Source organism: Ursus arctos, unplaced genomic scaffold, assembly GCF_023065955.2.
Source record: "Ursus arctos isolate Adak ecotype North America unplaced genomic scaffold, UrsArc2.0 scaffold_36, whole genome shotgun sequence".
In the NCBI taxonomy this organism is placed as follows: domain Eukaryota; kingdom Metazoa; phylum Chordata; class Mammalia; order Carnivora; family Ursidae; genus Ursus; species Ursus arctos.
In genome coordinates this window covers 26,235,919-26,252,775 of record NW_026623050.1, presented here as the reverse complement: position 1 = coordinate 26,252,775, position 16,857 = coordinate 26,235,919, and the positions used below count along the sequence as shown (strand labels likewise).

The following is a 16,857-nucleotide window of genomic DNA, read 5'->3' as shown; positions in this document are numbered from 1 at the left end:
CAAGTCTATTATTGTTTCCATTTTACAGCTGAGAAAGCTGCAAGTTAGTCCTAAGTCACACATGTAGTAAATGATAGATCTATAATTTGAACTTGCTCTGGTTCTATCTAGATCCTATATTTTTAGTTCTGTGTTATCATGGACTTCCATCTGTAACCATTGGGAGAGTCAGTAATAAGTTTTCCTTTTCCTTTCTTTAAAAACCAGGGCGTGATGCCATCAAAGCTGTGTTTTAGCAAGGTTAAACTTGCCTTCATGTGTCTGTATGTGAGGAGGGAAATGGAGGACGGTGCTATGTAGCCAACACTAACAAGAATGGATAGAAAGGATTAAGACAGTATATCTAAAGGGAACAGATCAGACTAAACCTAACTCCGAAGTTAGTGTAAATATCACAGCAATATTTCATTCTGCAAATGGCTAAAACAGTGGGCAAAAAGGGAACCAAAATAGCAGACTTTGCTCTGTTTGAAAATTTCAAATAATTCAATGAGACATTAGCCATAATTGATATTTGTCTGCCTTGCTTAATTTGAAATTATTAATTGTTATAATTTTTATCACTAGGAAATTTTGTTATAATATTATGATGATAAAGTTTGTAAAGGAAATGGGTTCACTGTGAATATTTCCTTAGAAATAGATTGTTTTGGTGTTGCCACATTTTACTTGTCTGTTACATGATTTCTAATTCTTTGAATTAAGTTTAGACATGTTTTACATGTGAAATTAAATGCTTTGCATTCTGGTTATTGCTGCCATGCGGATGCAGGGGCACATTCAGGGGAGTTCATATATGGCTTGGAAAGCTTTGTTTACAAGGACATCAAGCCTGGTGGGTATGCATGGTTCATTATATTTAGCTATATAAAAATTATATTCACATCCACTTTTGAGCTTTTAATGGAGCCCATTTGATGATATGCCATTTTTTTAAAGAAAATATGGAAATGTAATTCATGTTTTTCTCCTTTACCATCATTTCCATTTCCCAACCTTTTGTAGCCATTTGTTCATTCACTAAATATTTAGTGTCTTCTTACGGCAAGCACTGTGCTGGATGCTGAATGTTCATGGGGTGAAGCAAAGATGATCTCCTGTCCTTGTGAAGCTTACAGTTCGATCTGTAGATAACTTTCAAATCCAGACTACCTTCCTGACTTTGGTTCTGTAGGGTAGTAGTTTCTCAATTAGTCAATTCCTCTCTATAGCAGTGGTTTTCAGACTTGTAAAAAGCATAAAATGGGACCTTTTTTAGTGAGTGAGACTTTATTTAGAGCCTTGATAAGAAGTGTTCCTCTGGGGTTCTTCATATTCTTCCTGATTTGCTTTATCTCTGTAGGAGCTCCAGAGGCACTATGGTCTTATACAGCATATTGAAATTTGAGGCTTCACAAAAGGCAGATTTGAAGGCTGACTGCTTTAGGATTTACAATAGGATTTTTTGTATGGAAGGGAGTTTAATACATACAAGTACATTAAAATAATTCTGATATTATAAAAATACTTTGATGTATTTGATTATATTTTCGATAACTTTATTGGAGTTTATTATATTAACTTAGTCACACTTAAAATTTGTTTTGATTAAATGGCAAGTGGGGTCTGTACTAGAAACGTAAACAATAAGCGTTAATGTTAGAATTACTTTTGCAGCTAGAAGCTTCTTTAATATTTAGGTTCATTTGACAAATGGAAGAAGAATTGCATGGCAAATTTCACAGCATTGAGTGAAATTACCCTGAAAGGCGTTTCTCTTTTAATAAAATCTATCCCTTTAGCAAGTGTAACTGACTATGTTAATTTGTCTTACAATTACTTTATTTAATATAAAAGATAGTCTGGAAATACTCATGGCTTACTGTTTAATTTTGTTATAATTAGACCAACTTTCTGCTGTCTGCCAGGGCAGTGTTTTCTGATCCTCCTAGGAGTAATCTGCCTTCAAGGTACAAATGAATTCTAGTGCCCATACAAGTCATAACAAAAATCACTGGGTAACATTGGTGGTAAAAACAATCCCTCTCCCCCAAAAAACCAAAACAGACAGTGGTCACTATAAAGCAAAACCTAATTGATTCAGAGTTTACTTTTTTTAAAACACTGCATTAACGTAGATAAAAAACTGGGCCCAGAATATCGGTGATTCTGAAGTGAGAATAGTTAATTTTGTTGATGATATCTGATTCATTTGGCTAGGACTTAATGTAGACTCATGATCATTTCATCTTTTTACTTTATGATGTATATTCCTACCTTATTTGATGTCATTTAAAAAAATTATTCCAGAACATATTTCTCAGAACATCAAAACTATTTTCATAATAATACTAGAATGTGATTTTTCACTGTGCCACCACTGGTTCTGGTGGTGTGAAAGCAATGTTGGGTAAAATTGTGGCTGTCTTAGCATGAATCAGGGTAGTGGCACCAAACTTTACTAGCAGCCATTGTATTGTTCAATACCATGTACTCACAGTAAAAAATAAGATGAAACAAAAGAAAAAGAGCACTAGTTTTACTTATGAATGTTTTTGATGGAATAGGAAAAATTTAATTTTAATAAACTTAAGCTCTTGAGTATGTGTCTTTTAATATTTTATGTGACAAAGTAGGAAAATAGGCAGTAAGCAGATAAGTAGGATAATTGTCACAAGGAAGAATACCTGTGCATTGTTTGAATTGTCAGCTGACCTAGTTGCTTTTTCCCTGGAAAACCATTTTACACGGAAGAGTGATTGACAGACTATTTTTCAGATTTGGGTGTTTGGGTGTTTAACAAAACAACTTCAAGAAAAAAACTGATGATGTTTGCTGCCAATAATAAGATTTTTTAGTTTTTGAGCAAAAATTAGAATTTTGGAAACTTGTATTTGCCACCTGGAGCTTGGCAGCTTGCCAGTACTTAAAAGACTTTTCTGGTGAGATTGGTGGTGATACTAACAAATGTGATTTTTGATTTTAAATAATGAAATCACTCAACATTGAGAAAATCTGCATAATTCAATGAAGCAATATTTCCATATTACCAATGCATGATAAAAAAGGAGGTATGTGTCAAAGGTCCATTTAAAGTGTAAGTAGACCAGTTGATTTTAATTCAGATGAAAAATTTATTGATTGAGTTTCAGATTCCAAAATGCACCTAACCTTTAAGAAATTACTACTTGTTGAGTTTGGGTGTAGTATCCATAATTACATGAAAAGACCATGAGGATATTCCTCCCTTTTTTATTACATATCTGTAGTTAGGTCAGATTTTCTTCATGTGCTTCAATCTAAACAACATTTCAGCAGACCAAAGGCAGAAGGAGATAGGTGAATCTAGCTGTCTTCTGCCATGCCAGACATTAAAGAGATTTGTAAGAATGTAAAACAGTGCTTCTCTTTTTACTACAACTTTTTGTTTGGAAAATATAGTTATTTTCATAAATATGTGTTATCAGTGCTATCACATGTTTTTTTTATGTAATGTTTTTTAAAATATGAATTAATAAACATTTTTAAAATTTCTGTTTTGATTTCCAATATGGTAAATATCAATAATTGTAACCCACACTAATAAAAAAACTTTTAAGGGTTCTCAAGTAAGTGTATTAAAGGTGTCACGATTCCCAGATATTTGAGGACTAATTTAAAGAGTGATACAGAATCACAAATTTATGTGGACTCTGGGAAGCAAACTGAGGGCTTCAGAGGGGAGGGAGGTGGGGGATTGGGATAGGCCAGTGATGGGTATTAAGGAGGGTACATATTGCATGGAGCACTGGGTGTTATATGCAAGTAATGAATCATGGAACATTGCATCAAGAACTGGGGATGTACTGTATGGTGACTAATATAACAAAATAAATATTATTAAAAAATAAAAGAAAAAAAAGAATCACAAATTTAGTATCCATCACATTAAATAGAAACTTTAAAGAACTGTGTAGCAGTCAGATTAGATTTTGCAACTATTTGGAAAGTTTTAAACATGATACATGTAACGTTGAGATCAAAGATGGAACATGGAGCTAAAACAGTTGTGAAGCCAGAAAGATGAGAAGAGTGAGTTATGGTAAGATCTAAACCCAGGCAGCTAAACCTGTTTCTGAAAGCTGTTCTAGCCAAGTGGGATGGTTTTCAGGGCCACTCTGGCTTTCTTGTTTCTTTTCAAGTCATATTTCTTTGAAAACTCAGTTTTTCTCTAAATGTTTAATTTATGAATGAAAAAGACTCAGGGACCATCATTATGGCAAGAAATACTGGTAATAGCAAAGTCCAGATTCTCTGTGTGTTTATTAAATATCTTCCTCTTGAAACTCAAGGTTTATTCTTGAAATCCAGGATTTGGTTCTTTATAGTTTTTATAGTGGCAGGACAATTTGCTTTAAAATATCAAGGAAGAACAATTTTAAAATTTCAATCCAAATTTCATGTATAGTCTGTCAAATACTATATAAAAAATAAGAACTGAACTTATATATTTTATTATAATGTTCAATGTGGATTTTTTGATTCATTTGAACAGATGTGTATCATGTGCTTTGTGCCCAGATACTGGATAATTCCTGCCCTAATGTGGAGTCCTGCCTGGTGACAAGACAGTTGTACAAACATTTCGATTTCAGTATAATCACTGGTTAGTGGAAGTCTATATAAAGTGTAGAGGTAGGTGGCCCTGGAGCTGCTTGAAATAGTTGAAGAAGGCTTCAGACAGGCCTTAGTGGACCTGCGATTTGGGAGCCTCCTAGGAGTTTGCCTGGTGAAGAACTTCAGGGAGGGTAACTGAAGTTCAGAGAATGATCTATATATATATAGAGAGAGAGCAGCATTAGCCATTAGGATGTTAGGCTTGTTTTGGAAATTAAGAATAGTGTTTCTGAAGTGTCCGATTCAAGGATGAGTAGAGGAGATAGAACAGCACAGGGAGTTAGGGGTTAGGTCATGAAAGGAACTTTGTGTCATGCTACACCTTTTCATTTTATCTGCCAGGCTGCAGAGAGCCTTTAGAAGAATTTTGAGCAGGGGATTAACAGGCCGTGAATGGTATTTTAGAAGGTATCAGTCTGGTGCACTGTGAAAAGATGTTTAGTAGGAGGTGGAGTGGAGACTAGAGGCAGGGGAAACCTACAGAGACCATCTTGTGTGCAGACTAGAGATGATGTCTAGTAGGAAGTCAAATGTAGAGGTTTGTAACTTGGATAAGATGGGTATTGGTTAATGCCATGAAAGTGAGGCAGTGCCAAATAAAAGAGGATGAGCTTTTAAAGGAATTAATTATTAAGCCAATTTCAAAGTACAGTTCAGTGTACTTTTTTTTTTTTTTTTTTTGCCCTTTTGGTGTTTTTTGTATCCTTAACTCATTAAAGTATTTTTGCTTATGAGATGTATCATCCAGGGAAGTCATCTGTCAGCAGCCTGCCCATTCATTTCATTTGTGTTCCTGTGTCCCTCCCATATATCTACGAAAGCCTTTCCCTGAAAGTTTTATATTCTGTTATTACATTTCCAATATTTTGATAACATTGAAATTAAAATTAAACTTTGTATTGTAAAAAGTCATAAATATTATGAAGGGCTTTATAGATGGATATTTTGCCCAGTTTTTGTGTAATTGTATTTGCCAAGTTATTTGCTAGATTAAAGGTTATTCTAGACTAAAGAAGGTGTGTGAACTTCTGTTTGTATTGAAATAGCAGGTTAGTTTAGAATAAAGTAAAGTGAATTGTACCAAAATTTGCTGTCAGGAAGAATTCTCTTGTTTTCTTTTCTGTCCTCTAGTCTGCTAACTTGAATTTTATCCTTTTCTCACTAAAATGCTTCCACTGAGAAGGACGTAAACGTAAAAAGCACAAAAAACATTTTAAGAAACCTTTTAAAGGTCTTGATCGCTCGAAAGGTAGGTAAAAGTAGTTTTTATGCCATGTGTTATTTATACACATCACCACTTGATTTCTGTCTTCAAAGGTAAAATGAATGTTAGATACAGTGTAACTTCAAAAATAAGTTTTAAGTTACAAGTGCATATTAAAATCTAAAATCTAAGATCAAACAAGGACACCAGAATAGGCTGTCCTTTCTATTGAGTAGTGCCTTAGCTGTCCTTTGGTCATTTGAGTACGAAGTATGTGAGAATTTCAACTCTTGACCTTGTATTTTTCTATTTTTTATAGATAAACCAAAAGAAGCCAAAAAGGATACATTTTTAGAAAAGTTAGCAACCCAAGTTATTAAAAATGTACAAGTAAAAATCACAGACATTCACATTAAATATGAAGATGATGTAAGTAATTTCAATTCATTTAGTTTAAGTTAGTAATTAAATGCATATTTTATTATAATAGTTATTGATTTGTGGGTTACCTGTACTGGATTTTAAATACAAGATTTTTTTTTTTCCTGGTGAATACACTACTGTATCTTCTTTCGTGTGTCACACTTTTTTTTTTTGTTGGGCATTTGTGTGTATAAATACAAAACCACCATATGCTTCTTTCTAAAGGTAAAATGACAGATTCTCCGATTGTCTTCTATTATTTATTTTGAATTTTAATGCCTTAAGACTTATTCTCTTATAACTTTAAGGAACTATATTGACAAAAAAATTAGTTGCAAGTGGTGATGGAATCAGTCAATTATAATGGTAGTTAGAGAGAGGGGACTAAACCCCAGGTCAGCAGACTGCTAGTCCCGTTCTCTTTACATTCCTTCAAATTGGATTGAACATGCACAGTTACTCACATACATGTGCAAAAGCATGTTTAGAAACCACACTTCACTTACAACCAGAGTTTAACATTAGTTGATTAAAAACTATTTGCTGATTAATTTTAAGCTAGATATACATTGCTCTGTTTTAAAGTTTGAAAAATATGTAAAATAACCTTGAATTTTTTCATTTACCTAAGATGATGGAAATATTATTCTATCTCTTTTAAAATTTGGATTTAATTAAAGCAGTACTGACATATATAGAATTTATTTTCTTTTCCTGATAAGTTCCTTATAGAACTTAAATTTCAGTAAGACACATTTGTAGTTTTTCAAGATATACTGTCTCCATCTTATATTGACTTTACCTTTTGGTTTTATGTAGTCATTAAACTGAACTTTGTCAACAAATAAATGTCAAAAAACCTAACTCATCAATGCCCTTGTTTAAACAAACTTAGCAAAACAAATCAACTCAACATATCAAGGAAGTGAAAGAATTATTCTTAAAACTAATGGCATATTGATGAATGAGAACCTCAATTTGAACTTAAACTAAGCTTTTTTTTTACTGAGCAAGTATAATTAGAAAGGTACATCATTTCTCTTTCTTTAATAAAAAAAATACAGAGATGCACAGGAGTGGGCTAAGTACATCAATTATGTTCAAGTTGGTATCACTGACAAAATACGCTAAAATAATCTAAAAGGAAAAGAATTAAAAATGCAGAGATCTTTCTTGTATCATTCCTTTTTCAATGTGATTACCTTAATTATTGTACGTAGGATAGTGAAAAATGGAGTTTAGGAAGTGGGGGAGGAAAAGTAATAATTTATCAGAAAAATGCTCATTGGGTGATAGCAATAGTTTGTGGGTAGTGGCTTAGCAAGTGAGGTTGTGTGTTGGGAAAGTTCCTTCTGAAATATGCGCAAGTGATTTTGAGCTAGTTGTTCGTAGGTATGAAAAGAGGAGTGTGGGAATAAAGGAGGTTATTAAAAACTGAGCTCATAATGCTATTTGTGCTTTTCAGTTATTCTAGAGCATGCATTTTTCCTGCATTTGAGAAGGGTCTATGTGACTATACTTTGGATGACTTAGAACATTATGTTTTTTTTCCTCTCTCTTGAGTTTCCCTGGTTTCTCTCATGGCCCAAAAAAACTCTATATGATTTGGACATCCTTATGATGTCTAAAACAATGACATTGTTCTCATTGTGGTACATTGTAAGCATGGTGTATCAATATAACTTAAGAATTGAAAAATTGAAAATTGAAATTCATAGGTTAAGAGACTATGGAAATTGAATGTTAAGAATCTTGGGAGTTTCCTAACAAAGCATTTTTGAAAAGTTAAGGGCATTAAAGACTTAAAGAGTTCACATTTCTAAGTGTGAAAATCATAAATGTTTGAAAAGTAATTTAGTGACAGTGTTATTATCTGTGACATCTTGTTTTATTTATATTTGAAGAACATCTTTAATGATAGACATAAAACTGTCTGTTTTTCACTGCTTAAACAAGAATCTAGTTAGAAAAGAGTTCACTTCATCAGAAAAGAGTTCCACTGGGAAAGTGTCATATCAGTGTCCTGCCTATAAAATATGGATAATCCTAGCCATGTTATTCCCTTTTTCTCCTATTTTTCTCCACAAATCCATTTGGGCTATGTGACTTACCTGTAGACTGATTGCCCTGTGTTGCCCATTGTACAGAGTGGAACATGAATTCACTCTCCCCATCAGTGTGTTTTAACGTTACCTTTTCTTTTTTGCTAGGTCACTGATCCACTGCAGCCTCTTTCATTTGGTGTCACACTGGGAGAACTTAGTCTGTTGGTAATGTTGGTCTTATTTACAATTTTTGTGAAACCTGTAAAATATTCCTAAGCTACAGGGTGAATTGCCTAAAATCAACTATCAATACAAATAGCTATTTAATTTTTTGTATGATTTTTTACAGTTTTTCTAGAGGTTCAGAATTTATAGTGATGCTGTTATTACATTCTCTAATTATTTTTGTCTTTGAACTTAAGAAATAGCGAAATACCAGTACCAAACATTTTTAAAGAATTAAAAGCTGTATCTTAAACATGTGGGAAAATAGGGAAAGGTAAATTTTTATAGATCATGTTCTCATTCTTGGTATAGGCAGATAGAATTTCCAAATGGCTTATCAGTGTGTATTTGTGTGTGTGTGTGTGTTATTGTGAGTATTATATTGAGATATATATAAGGTCATTTATTATGGTTATGTATTTTATAATGCAGTTTTGTTTTTCTCCTAAAGATCTTTAAGGATAGGTAGTGTGTACATTCAGGTTGGACATTTTTCCCTCTGTTTTCTGTGGACAACTAAGTGGTAGGAAAATGTTTTAAAGTTAAGGACAGTGAACAGTAAATCATAGTAGGTACATGTCTGTCTTATGATAGTTATATGGAGAGGACCTTAGTAGGGAAGGAACAGGAAGAGAAATAAAAGAGGATTGGAATTCCATAAAAAGAAAAAGGACATGGTACATATAGGCCTTCAGAATGATATTTCCCTACAGATAAGTAGAGATATCCATCAAATTGAAGACCAAAGCAGAAACATTGGGGGAAAAAAAATCCTGGAGAAACAAAGTTAAGGGAGCTAAGGAAGTTAATGTTTATTATACTGTTTATCCTCTGCTTCTTTCCAAAATGAATTTTAAGTGGCTTTTGATAAAAAAAGAAATATACAATAATAAAGACTAGAGATAATTGGTATCTCTAGTTACCAATTGGTAGTCTACCAATATTAGTTATAAATTTGGGCTATGTGACTACCAATATTAGTCATAAAAGAGCACAATATTTTATGTTGAGCTTCTAGCCAACAAAATAAAAAATTACAGAATAATCATGTATCTCTCATTGACTGATAGAGGCATAGTAGTGCATAAGAATGATGTGTAGTTTCCTTAGAGTGTATTGTTGTTTGATTCTCTGTATCTTTTCTCAGACTCTTCATGCTGTTTTCTTTGCCTGTATTACTTTCTTCCCTTTGTCTCCTTGGTGATTCTGTTCAGGTTTTAATTTTTGTTAGATATTACCTTGTCTTTCTCATTCCTTTTTCACTTCCCTCTTAGAATTTATCATTCTTTCTTTTACGCTCCCCTTTATATTTTCTTATAGCACCTGTAACATATTGTACTGGTTACCATGGTGATCTTCCGTCTAACCTTCATTCACTCACTGATAAAACAGTACCTTTATTTAGAGTTTCTGCAATGATTAAATGAGATAGTTTGTGTAAAGCATCTGGCACACGTGTGGCTCAGTTATTCCTGCTTCACCTGCTACATTGGCTATAATAACAACAGTAACCCCAAACTTACCTCTTTCTGTATCCATGTCATTCCTTTTTTCCGTCTTTCCAATTACAACCTAACTCTTACATCTAGGGTAATCTTCCCACCTTTGATCTGGAGCCCATCCTCCCCATATCCTTGGGAGCCTTTTTTCCTCCTTTCTCTCTGCCTTTTTTCTTCCCTTCTTTCTTTCTTTCCATCAATTTCCTTCTCTTTCCTAAATCTTCAGCTCCCCTCCCTCCCACTTTTCCCTCCTCTCACTCCTTCCTGTAAGCTAAATTTAAACACATTCCAGTCTGTCTTTTACAACAAAATTAAAAAGACCCTCCTGAGCCTTCTTCCACTCCACCTAGGCCCCATCTAAACTGCTTCCTTCTCTTTCTCTTCTTTCTAAACTAAACTTTTTGAGAGAATTCTCTACCTTTACAGTCTTTGTTTCCCCACCTTTCCTGACCCCTTACCCACTGTACTCTGACTCTGCTACTCCTTTGAAATTTTTCTTAATAAGTCCATTAGTAACACCCTGGCTGCTCAGTTGTTGATCATGCTGACTTTCTAGAAATATGGTCATGCTGTGATTTCCATATTCTCGTGGTTTTCTTTGCAATAATTATTTATTTGATTTTTTAAAAGAATATGGACCTTCACTATTTTATAGGCTCTTTTTTTTTTTTTTTTTTTAATTCATACCCAGTTCCTTCCACACAGACAAAGGTAGCTCAGCAGTTATTTTCTGGATGAATGAACTCAGTTAAATTAGAACCTCTTCAATTCTATTTTCACTGTTCCTTTGATTTTGTCATAGAGATATGTAAGGAAACAGCTCACAGTAGCCATGGTTAGCTAGATGTCTTTTCTTTTATCTAGGTTATTTTGTAACAGTTTATAAATACTAGAATACCGTTTTATGATATATATACTTTGTTTCACAGTTATTTTTTTCTTTTAGACTGCAAATGAACACTGGACTCCATGCATATTAAATGAAGCAGAAAAAATTATATACAAGGTATTAGACTGGATTAAGAATTTCTTGTTATTTTTCTAGGTACAAACACTTAAGGTAGTTTTCTGAAAGCTCGGTGGAGCCCAGTGTGCCATTGGAGTATGAGTTAAAAGTGTAAGGTCTAGTTTTGGCTCTGCTGCTTACTGTGTGACCTTCTGTAATCACTTACCTTTTCCGAGGCTTAGGGTCTTCACCTAGCAAAAGAAATCAGATAAAATTAATATTTCCTAAATTGTATTTTTGGAGCATTAGAAAATTGAGATATTAGATTTGTAGAAAAAAATATTCTGTGGTCAAGATTACTGACTAAAGTTCTAAGCTGTACATAGTTACCCCTCCTTCTAAACAGTCATTCATATCCACTGGCGGAATCATGTCTTTCTTATTCAGCAAAACATATAGAAGTCTGTTAAATAGTAAATTCTCAATTAAGATTTGATAATTGAACGAATGAATCTCCTTGGAAATAGTGTTGCTGGAAGCACAATTTACCAAATACTAAGATTAATAATAAAGTCTATGAATAACATGCGTGTTTTTTCCCCATTTTTGCCTAATTTTTTTCCTTTAAAAGTTCAGAATGGCAATTGGATAATTCTAGGGTGAACATGAGAATAATCTTTTAATACTGATTCATAGTTTTCGTATGTTAGTTGCCTGACCTCTTTCACTTTTCTTTTATAGCTTATACGACTTGATAGTCTTAGCGCCTACTGGAATGTAAACTGCAACATGTCTTACCAGGGATCGAAGGAACAGATCTTGGTAATTTGAGTTTATACCTGGAAGAACTAATTCCCTAAATTTTTTAACTTAAGGGGTCTTTAATGAGGATAGGGTATAGTCTTTTGTTTAAGTTGTATTTAACCAAATCAGAATTGTGAAACACAGTTTTTAGAATCTACTTTTTTATTAAAAACACATTTTTTTAAAAGAATTTTTATTAATTCTGGGGCGCCTGGGTGGCTCAGTCATTAAGCGTCTGCCTTCGGCTCAGGGCATGATCCCGGTGTTCTGGGATCAAGCCCCGCATCAGGCTCCTCTGCTGGGAGCCTGCTTCTTCTTCTCCCACTCCCCCTGCTTGTGTTCCCTCTCTCGCTGGCTGTCTCTCTCTCTGTCAAATAAATAAAATCTTCAAAAAAAAAAAGGATTTTTATTAATTCATTAAAGAGAGAGAGAGGGTAAGAGCACAAGTAGGAAGGAGGGTCAGAGGTAGAAGGATGAGCCGAAGGCAGACACTTAACTGACTCGGCCACCCAGGTGCCCCAGAATCCACTCTTTTTAAAAAAGCACTTATATTTTTGAACATCTTTGTGAAATCATTCACTATACAGTGAGATAATAACCTATAGTATTAAATTAATGTATTTATGGTTTTTTGCACTCTCATTTTGATGGCATTACATTGTGTTTCATATGAGAATGATTACTTAAAGAGTATTGTAAAGAAAGATGACACTTTTCAGATCTAAAGAATATATCCTTAGAAATTTTAAATCGAAGTATAGTTGACCTTAGCAAATGTTTTAAGCATTTGTGATAATGATTTCCTCAACAGCGAAAGATTAATTCAAAACTTCAGTGTGCTAAGTTAGTCCTCGTCTTTTTTATTTACTTAGAGGAAAAGGGAGAAGAGTTGACTTTTCTGAACTTGAATTAATTCCAAGATTCTATCTCTTAGTTCAGAAAGATATTGTAACAAATAATTTGTCTAGAAAGTGTGCGAGATCCCAATTCGTGGATGTTTAGTTGTCTTTTATTTTTAAAGATTTACTTATTTATTTGAGAGAGAGAAGAGAGCACACGCAAATGAGTGGGGGGAGAGGCAGAGGGAGAGAGAATCCTGAAAGCAGACTCCCTGTTGAGCTCAGAGCCTGACCCCAAGATCATGACCTGAGCCAAAATCAAGAGTTGGCCACTTAACCAACTGAGCCACCCAGGTGCCCCAGCTTTTGTTTTTGTTTTAAGTCAGAGGGGAACACAATGCTATAACATTTAGATATTTTAGAATTTTAAAAAATGATCCACTTACATATTTTATTCTGAAGAAATACATCCAGAAGTAATGCTCACTGTATTTTTCTTATGGACTACTAATTATGAAGAAGAGAATAAAGATATTGATTTAAGAACCATTTGTGTAATGGAATATGTGTGCATTTTTTTTTTCATTCTCATCTTTAAATTTTTGTTTAGGATCAGCTGAAAAGTGGAATTCTTACAAGTAGCAATATACCTGCAAACCATCAATATAGTAAGTAGTAGTAAAAGTTTATTTCATGTTATAGGAAGCATAGGATTAAATACTCTGTTTTAATACACTTTTTCTGGTAAAGTTACTTTGACAAAGAGAAAGAATTTTATATTTTAGTTTTATAATACACCGTATTTGGATTATAACAAATTTTTAGGCATAGATTATGACACATACACCACTGGACAGTAACAGAGAAGAGGGCAGTAGGACTGTAGTTTACTCCCAACAGCTAAACACCCTTGACCTCCGTGTTTTCCTTCTTGTTTTCACTTTTGTTTTCAGAATTAGGTTTTCTTCTCTTTGTTTAATAACTAAATCTCTGAGATTTTGGTATTCAGGTCAGCCTTGCCATGTCACTATTACAGTGTTATGACAAACCAGCCACTCTAGAGATTTTTCCAAGTGGCTTTTCTAATTCTTGGCATGCTCACCTTTACTTATTTTTAAATGGACTGCTAACAAAGCAGACTGTTTATTTATGTATGCCATCTGTTTTCTCCATTTTAGTTTCATTCCAAAGAGGCTATTTTTTTTAATTGAGTATACCCCTACCCCTGTATGTTTGTCTTCAGCTTTCATGCCCGTCTTCTTCCATATTCCATATAACTCTGGTTCACTATTGTTTTCATATTCTTTTATGGCTGACTGCCATTATGTAGAGTTGGCACTTACTCTTTATGTTCATAGATCTATTTGGTGATGTTTTCAGATGAAAGTGTTTAGTTTCATTTATGAAAGAACTAGTTCAGAAAAATCTACAACTTCATTTATAAGTGGTATCCTCCACTTATAAAAACCTCAAGTTAAAATTTTTATACAATCTTATGCAATCGTAAATAGTATAAGATATCACAATTTATCTAATTTTAATGCCATTCACAGTTAAATTTATTATATTACTTTGCCATGTCTGTCATCTTCTCCACTACACCTTTGCATGCTAGTTCTTAACTTCAAGAATATTTTCTTACTTGATTCTAAGGTTATATATGTAATGGTCATTTTGAAAGTTGTAAAGCAGTAAGCATTTTTTTTCTTGGTAACATGAATTTAATTTGTGATTCTGTTCCTAAATTCTGCCAATGATTAAATAAGACAAATTAATCAAATTTTGTTCGTACTTTGTTAATATTTTTAATGAATAATAAAATTATTAAATGTCTTTTAGTAAAGAAGAGAAGCCTACTTTTATGCAGACCGATTAAGAGTAGATTGTCTATTACTTTTGTACATTTTTACTTAGAGGCATAGGACTCCAATTTTCTCCTTGGAGATTCCACTTTAATTTGCAGTTGGTATTATGCAAATAAGTAAATGCTTTTTTGGTAGTGATTTTTTAAATTTTTTGCATATTTTTGATTATTTTTCTATATGTCCAGAGTAACAGTGTTCTCATAATTATTTACAGTTGTTCATTTGTAAGGGCATATAAACATATCTTATGTCTTCCCATGTGATGTAAGTTTTCCAGCCAATATCAGCTTCTGCAAAGCTCTACATGAATCCTTATGCGGAAACAGAGCTCAAAACACCCAAACTTGATTGGAACATAGAAGTACAGAATATTGCCATCGAATTGACCAAACCTCAGGTAAGATTCAGGTGGTCATTTCTAGCTTTGATTAACTTTGAATCTCAACTGCTTTTGTCCTTTGTGATTATAACTTCTCCAGTGCTCTACTGGTTCTTTTATATATATGTCAGTATATATATTTTTAAGAAAATAAATACCAAATTTAAGAAATCATTTCCTTCATTTTATCTGGTCTTTTCCTTATTGGTAGAGAATCTTAAATTATAACAAATATTATTTCCATTTTACTCCCAATTGATGGAAAATTTTAATATTTTTTTTCTTCCTCAGATTTAGTAGATGCTTTTATATTAAATATTGTCTATTTAATTTTTAGACCAACTACATTGGCAGCTCTTTTTCTTCACCATTTGTTTCTCATTTTGATTGTATTCCCCAGGAGTTTGGATAACAGACCTGGAGAACTGGAAGTAAAAGGAGGGCAAGAGATTTAGCTAAATCAGCTTTTGTGCAGTCAAATAAAAATATACAGTAGTTCCCCTTCTCCATGGTTTCCTTTTCCTTGGTTTTGGTTACATGGGTCAGGTGTGGTCTGGAAGCAAATGATCTTCCTTCTGATGTATGGTCAGAAGGTCAGTAGTGGCCTACCACTCTGTCACAGTGCCTACATCATTCACCTCATTTCATCTCACCATTAGGCATTTTATCACAAGAAGAAGGGTGAGTGCAGTACAATTAGGATATTTTGAGAGAGAAACACAAACCATATTCACATAACTTTTACTACGGTATATTGTTAGAATAGTTCTATTTTATTACTAGTTATTGTTGTTAATCTCTTACTGTGCCTAATTTATAAATTAAACTTAGTCATAAGTATGCATGTATACAAAAAGCGTATCATATGTAGCTCAGTACTATCCGTGGTTTCAGGCATCCACTGGGGGTCTTAGAACATATTCCCTGTGGATAAGGGGGATTACTATAATGCAGATTGTATATGTAATTTTAAATTTTCTAGTAGCTACATTAGCAAAGTAAAAAGAAAAGATGAAATTAATTAATAAAATAACGTTTTATGTAAGCTAACATTCCCAAAATATTATCATTTCAATATGTAATCAAAGTAAAAAATTGTTAAGATATTTTACATCCTTTTCTTTTTCCTAAGTCTTTGAAACCTGAGGTATATTTTAAACTTAAAATACATTTAAATTCGGACTACCCATATTTTAAGTGGTGAATAGTCACATGGTAACCATTAGGTAGAAGTGCATTAAGAAAAACCAAGAGGAAAAAGCTAGATTTGCCCCTTTCTTTATCTTATCTTGTTGTGTATGTGTGTTTCCCTCATTTGAGCTGTTTACTGGGTACATGCAGAGTTATATTGATGGTAAGATAGGCAATTAAATAGCTTTATCGTGCTTTAGTTATGTAATGATTTTCTGGAGCGATTTGCAAATCAGCTCATAGATTGCCAATGGTGAAATGATGGTCCAGAGGAAAATATGTAGTTTTAGGAACAGCCATGTTCCAGTCACTAGTTACAGATAGCGTATTTTGTTGTTTCTAAAATGTACATTTATTGCACACTGTAACGTATTTGAAAATAGGATGTATATTACTATTGATGGTATGACAGTTTATTTGGGAGCACTTTTTTTTTCTTTTTGTAGTAGAACTTGAGAATTATGTTACAACTTACAATTGATGGCATCTTAAATTTGATGAAATATAATATTAACAGGCAACCATGATATTCATTGTTCATGGAAGTTAGAGTTTTACTGGACTGAAAATATAATAAAATTTAGTGTTTATCCATGTGTGCAATGTAATAAATATAACTGTATTTTTGTTTTAATAGTACTTAAGCATGATTGACCTTTTGGAGTCAGTGGATTATATGGTTAGAAATGCCCCTTACAGGAAATATAAGCCTTATTTACCACTTCATACCAATGGTCGACAATGGTAAGTTAGAATCTTTTTGTTTAATGAGAAATAATACAGTTAGGAACTCTCAGATTTA

The 16,857-nt window shown here is 33.2% G+C and overlaps 1 protein-coding gene across 2 annotated transcripts in view; it reads left to right on the top strand.

Annotated features, from left to right (window-relative positions):
* Nucleotides 1-16,857, top strand: part of VPS13C (vacuolar protein sorting 13 homolog C) — a 171,892-nt gene that overhangs the window by 24,036 nt on the left and 130,999 nt on the right. For both annotated transcript variants that reach the window (XM_026518614.4, XM_048219822.2), the window contains 7 exons: nucleotides 6,159-6,268; nucleotides 8,473-8,532; nucleotides 10,978-11,037; nucleotides 11,719-11,799; nucleotides 13,231-13,288; nucleotides 14,755-14,882; nucleotides 16,693-16,799. In XM_026518614.4, the coding sequence (XP_026374399.2) occupies nucleotides 6,159-6,268; nucleotides 8,473-8,532; nucleotides 10,978-11,037; nucleotides 11,719-11,799; nucleotides 13,231-13,288; nucleotides 14,755-14,882; nucleotides 16,693-16,799 (604 nt within the window). The remainder of the gene's footprint in view (nucleotides 1-6,158; nucleotides 6,269-8,472; nucleotides 8,533-10,977; nucleotides 11,038-11,718; nucleotides 11,800-13,230; nucleotides 13,289-14,754; nucleotides 14,883-16,692; nucleotides 16,800-16,857) is intronic.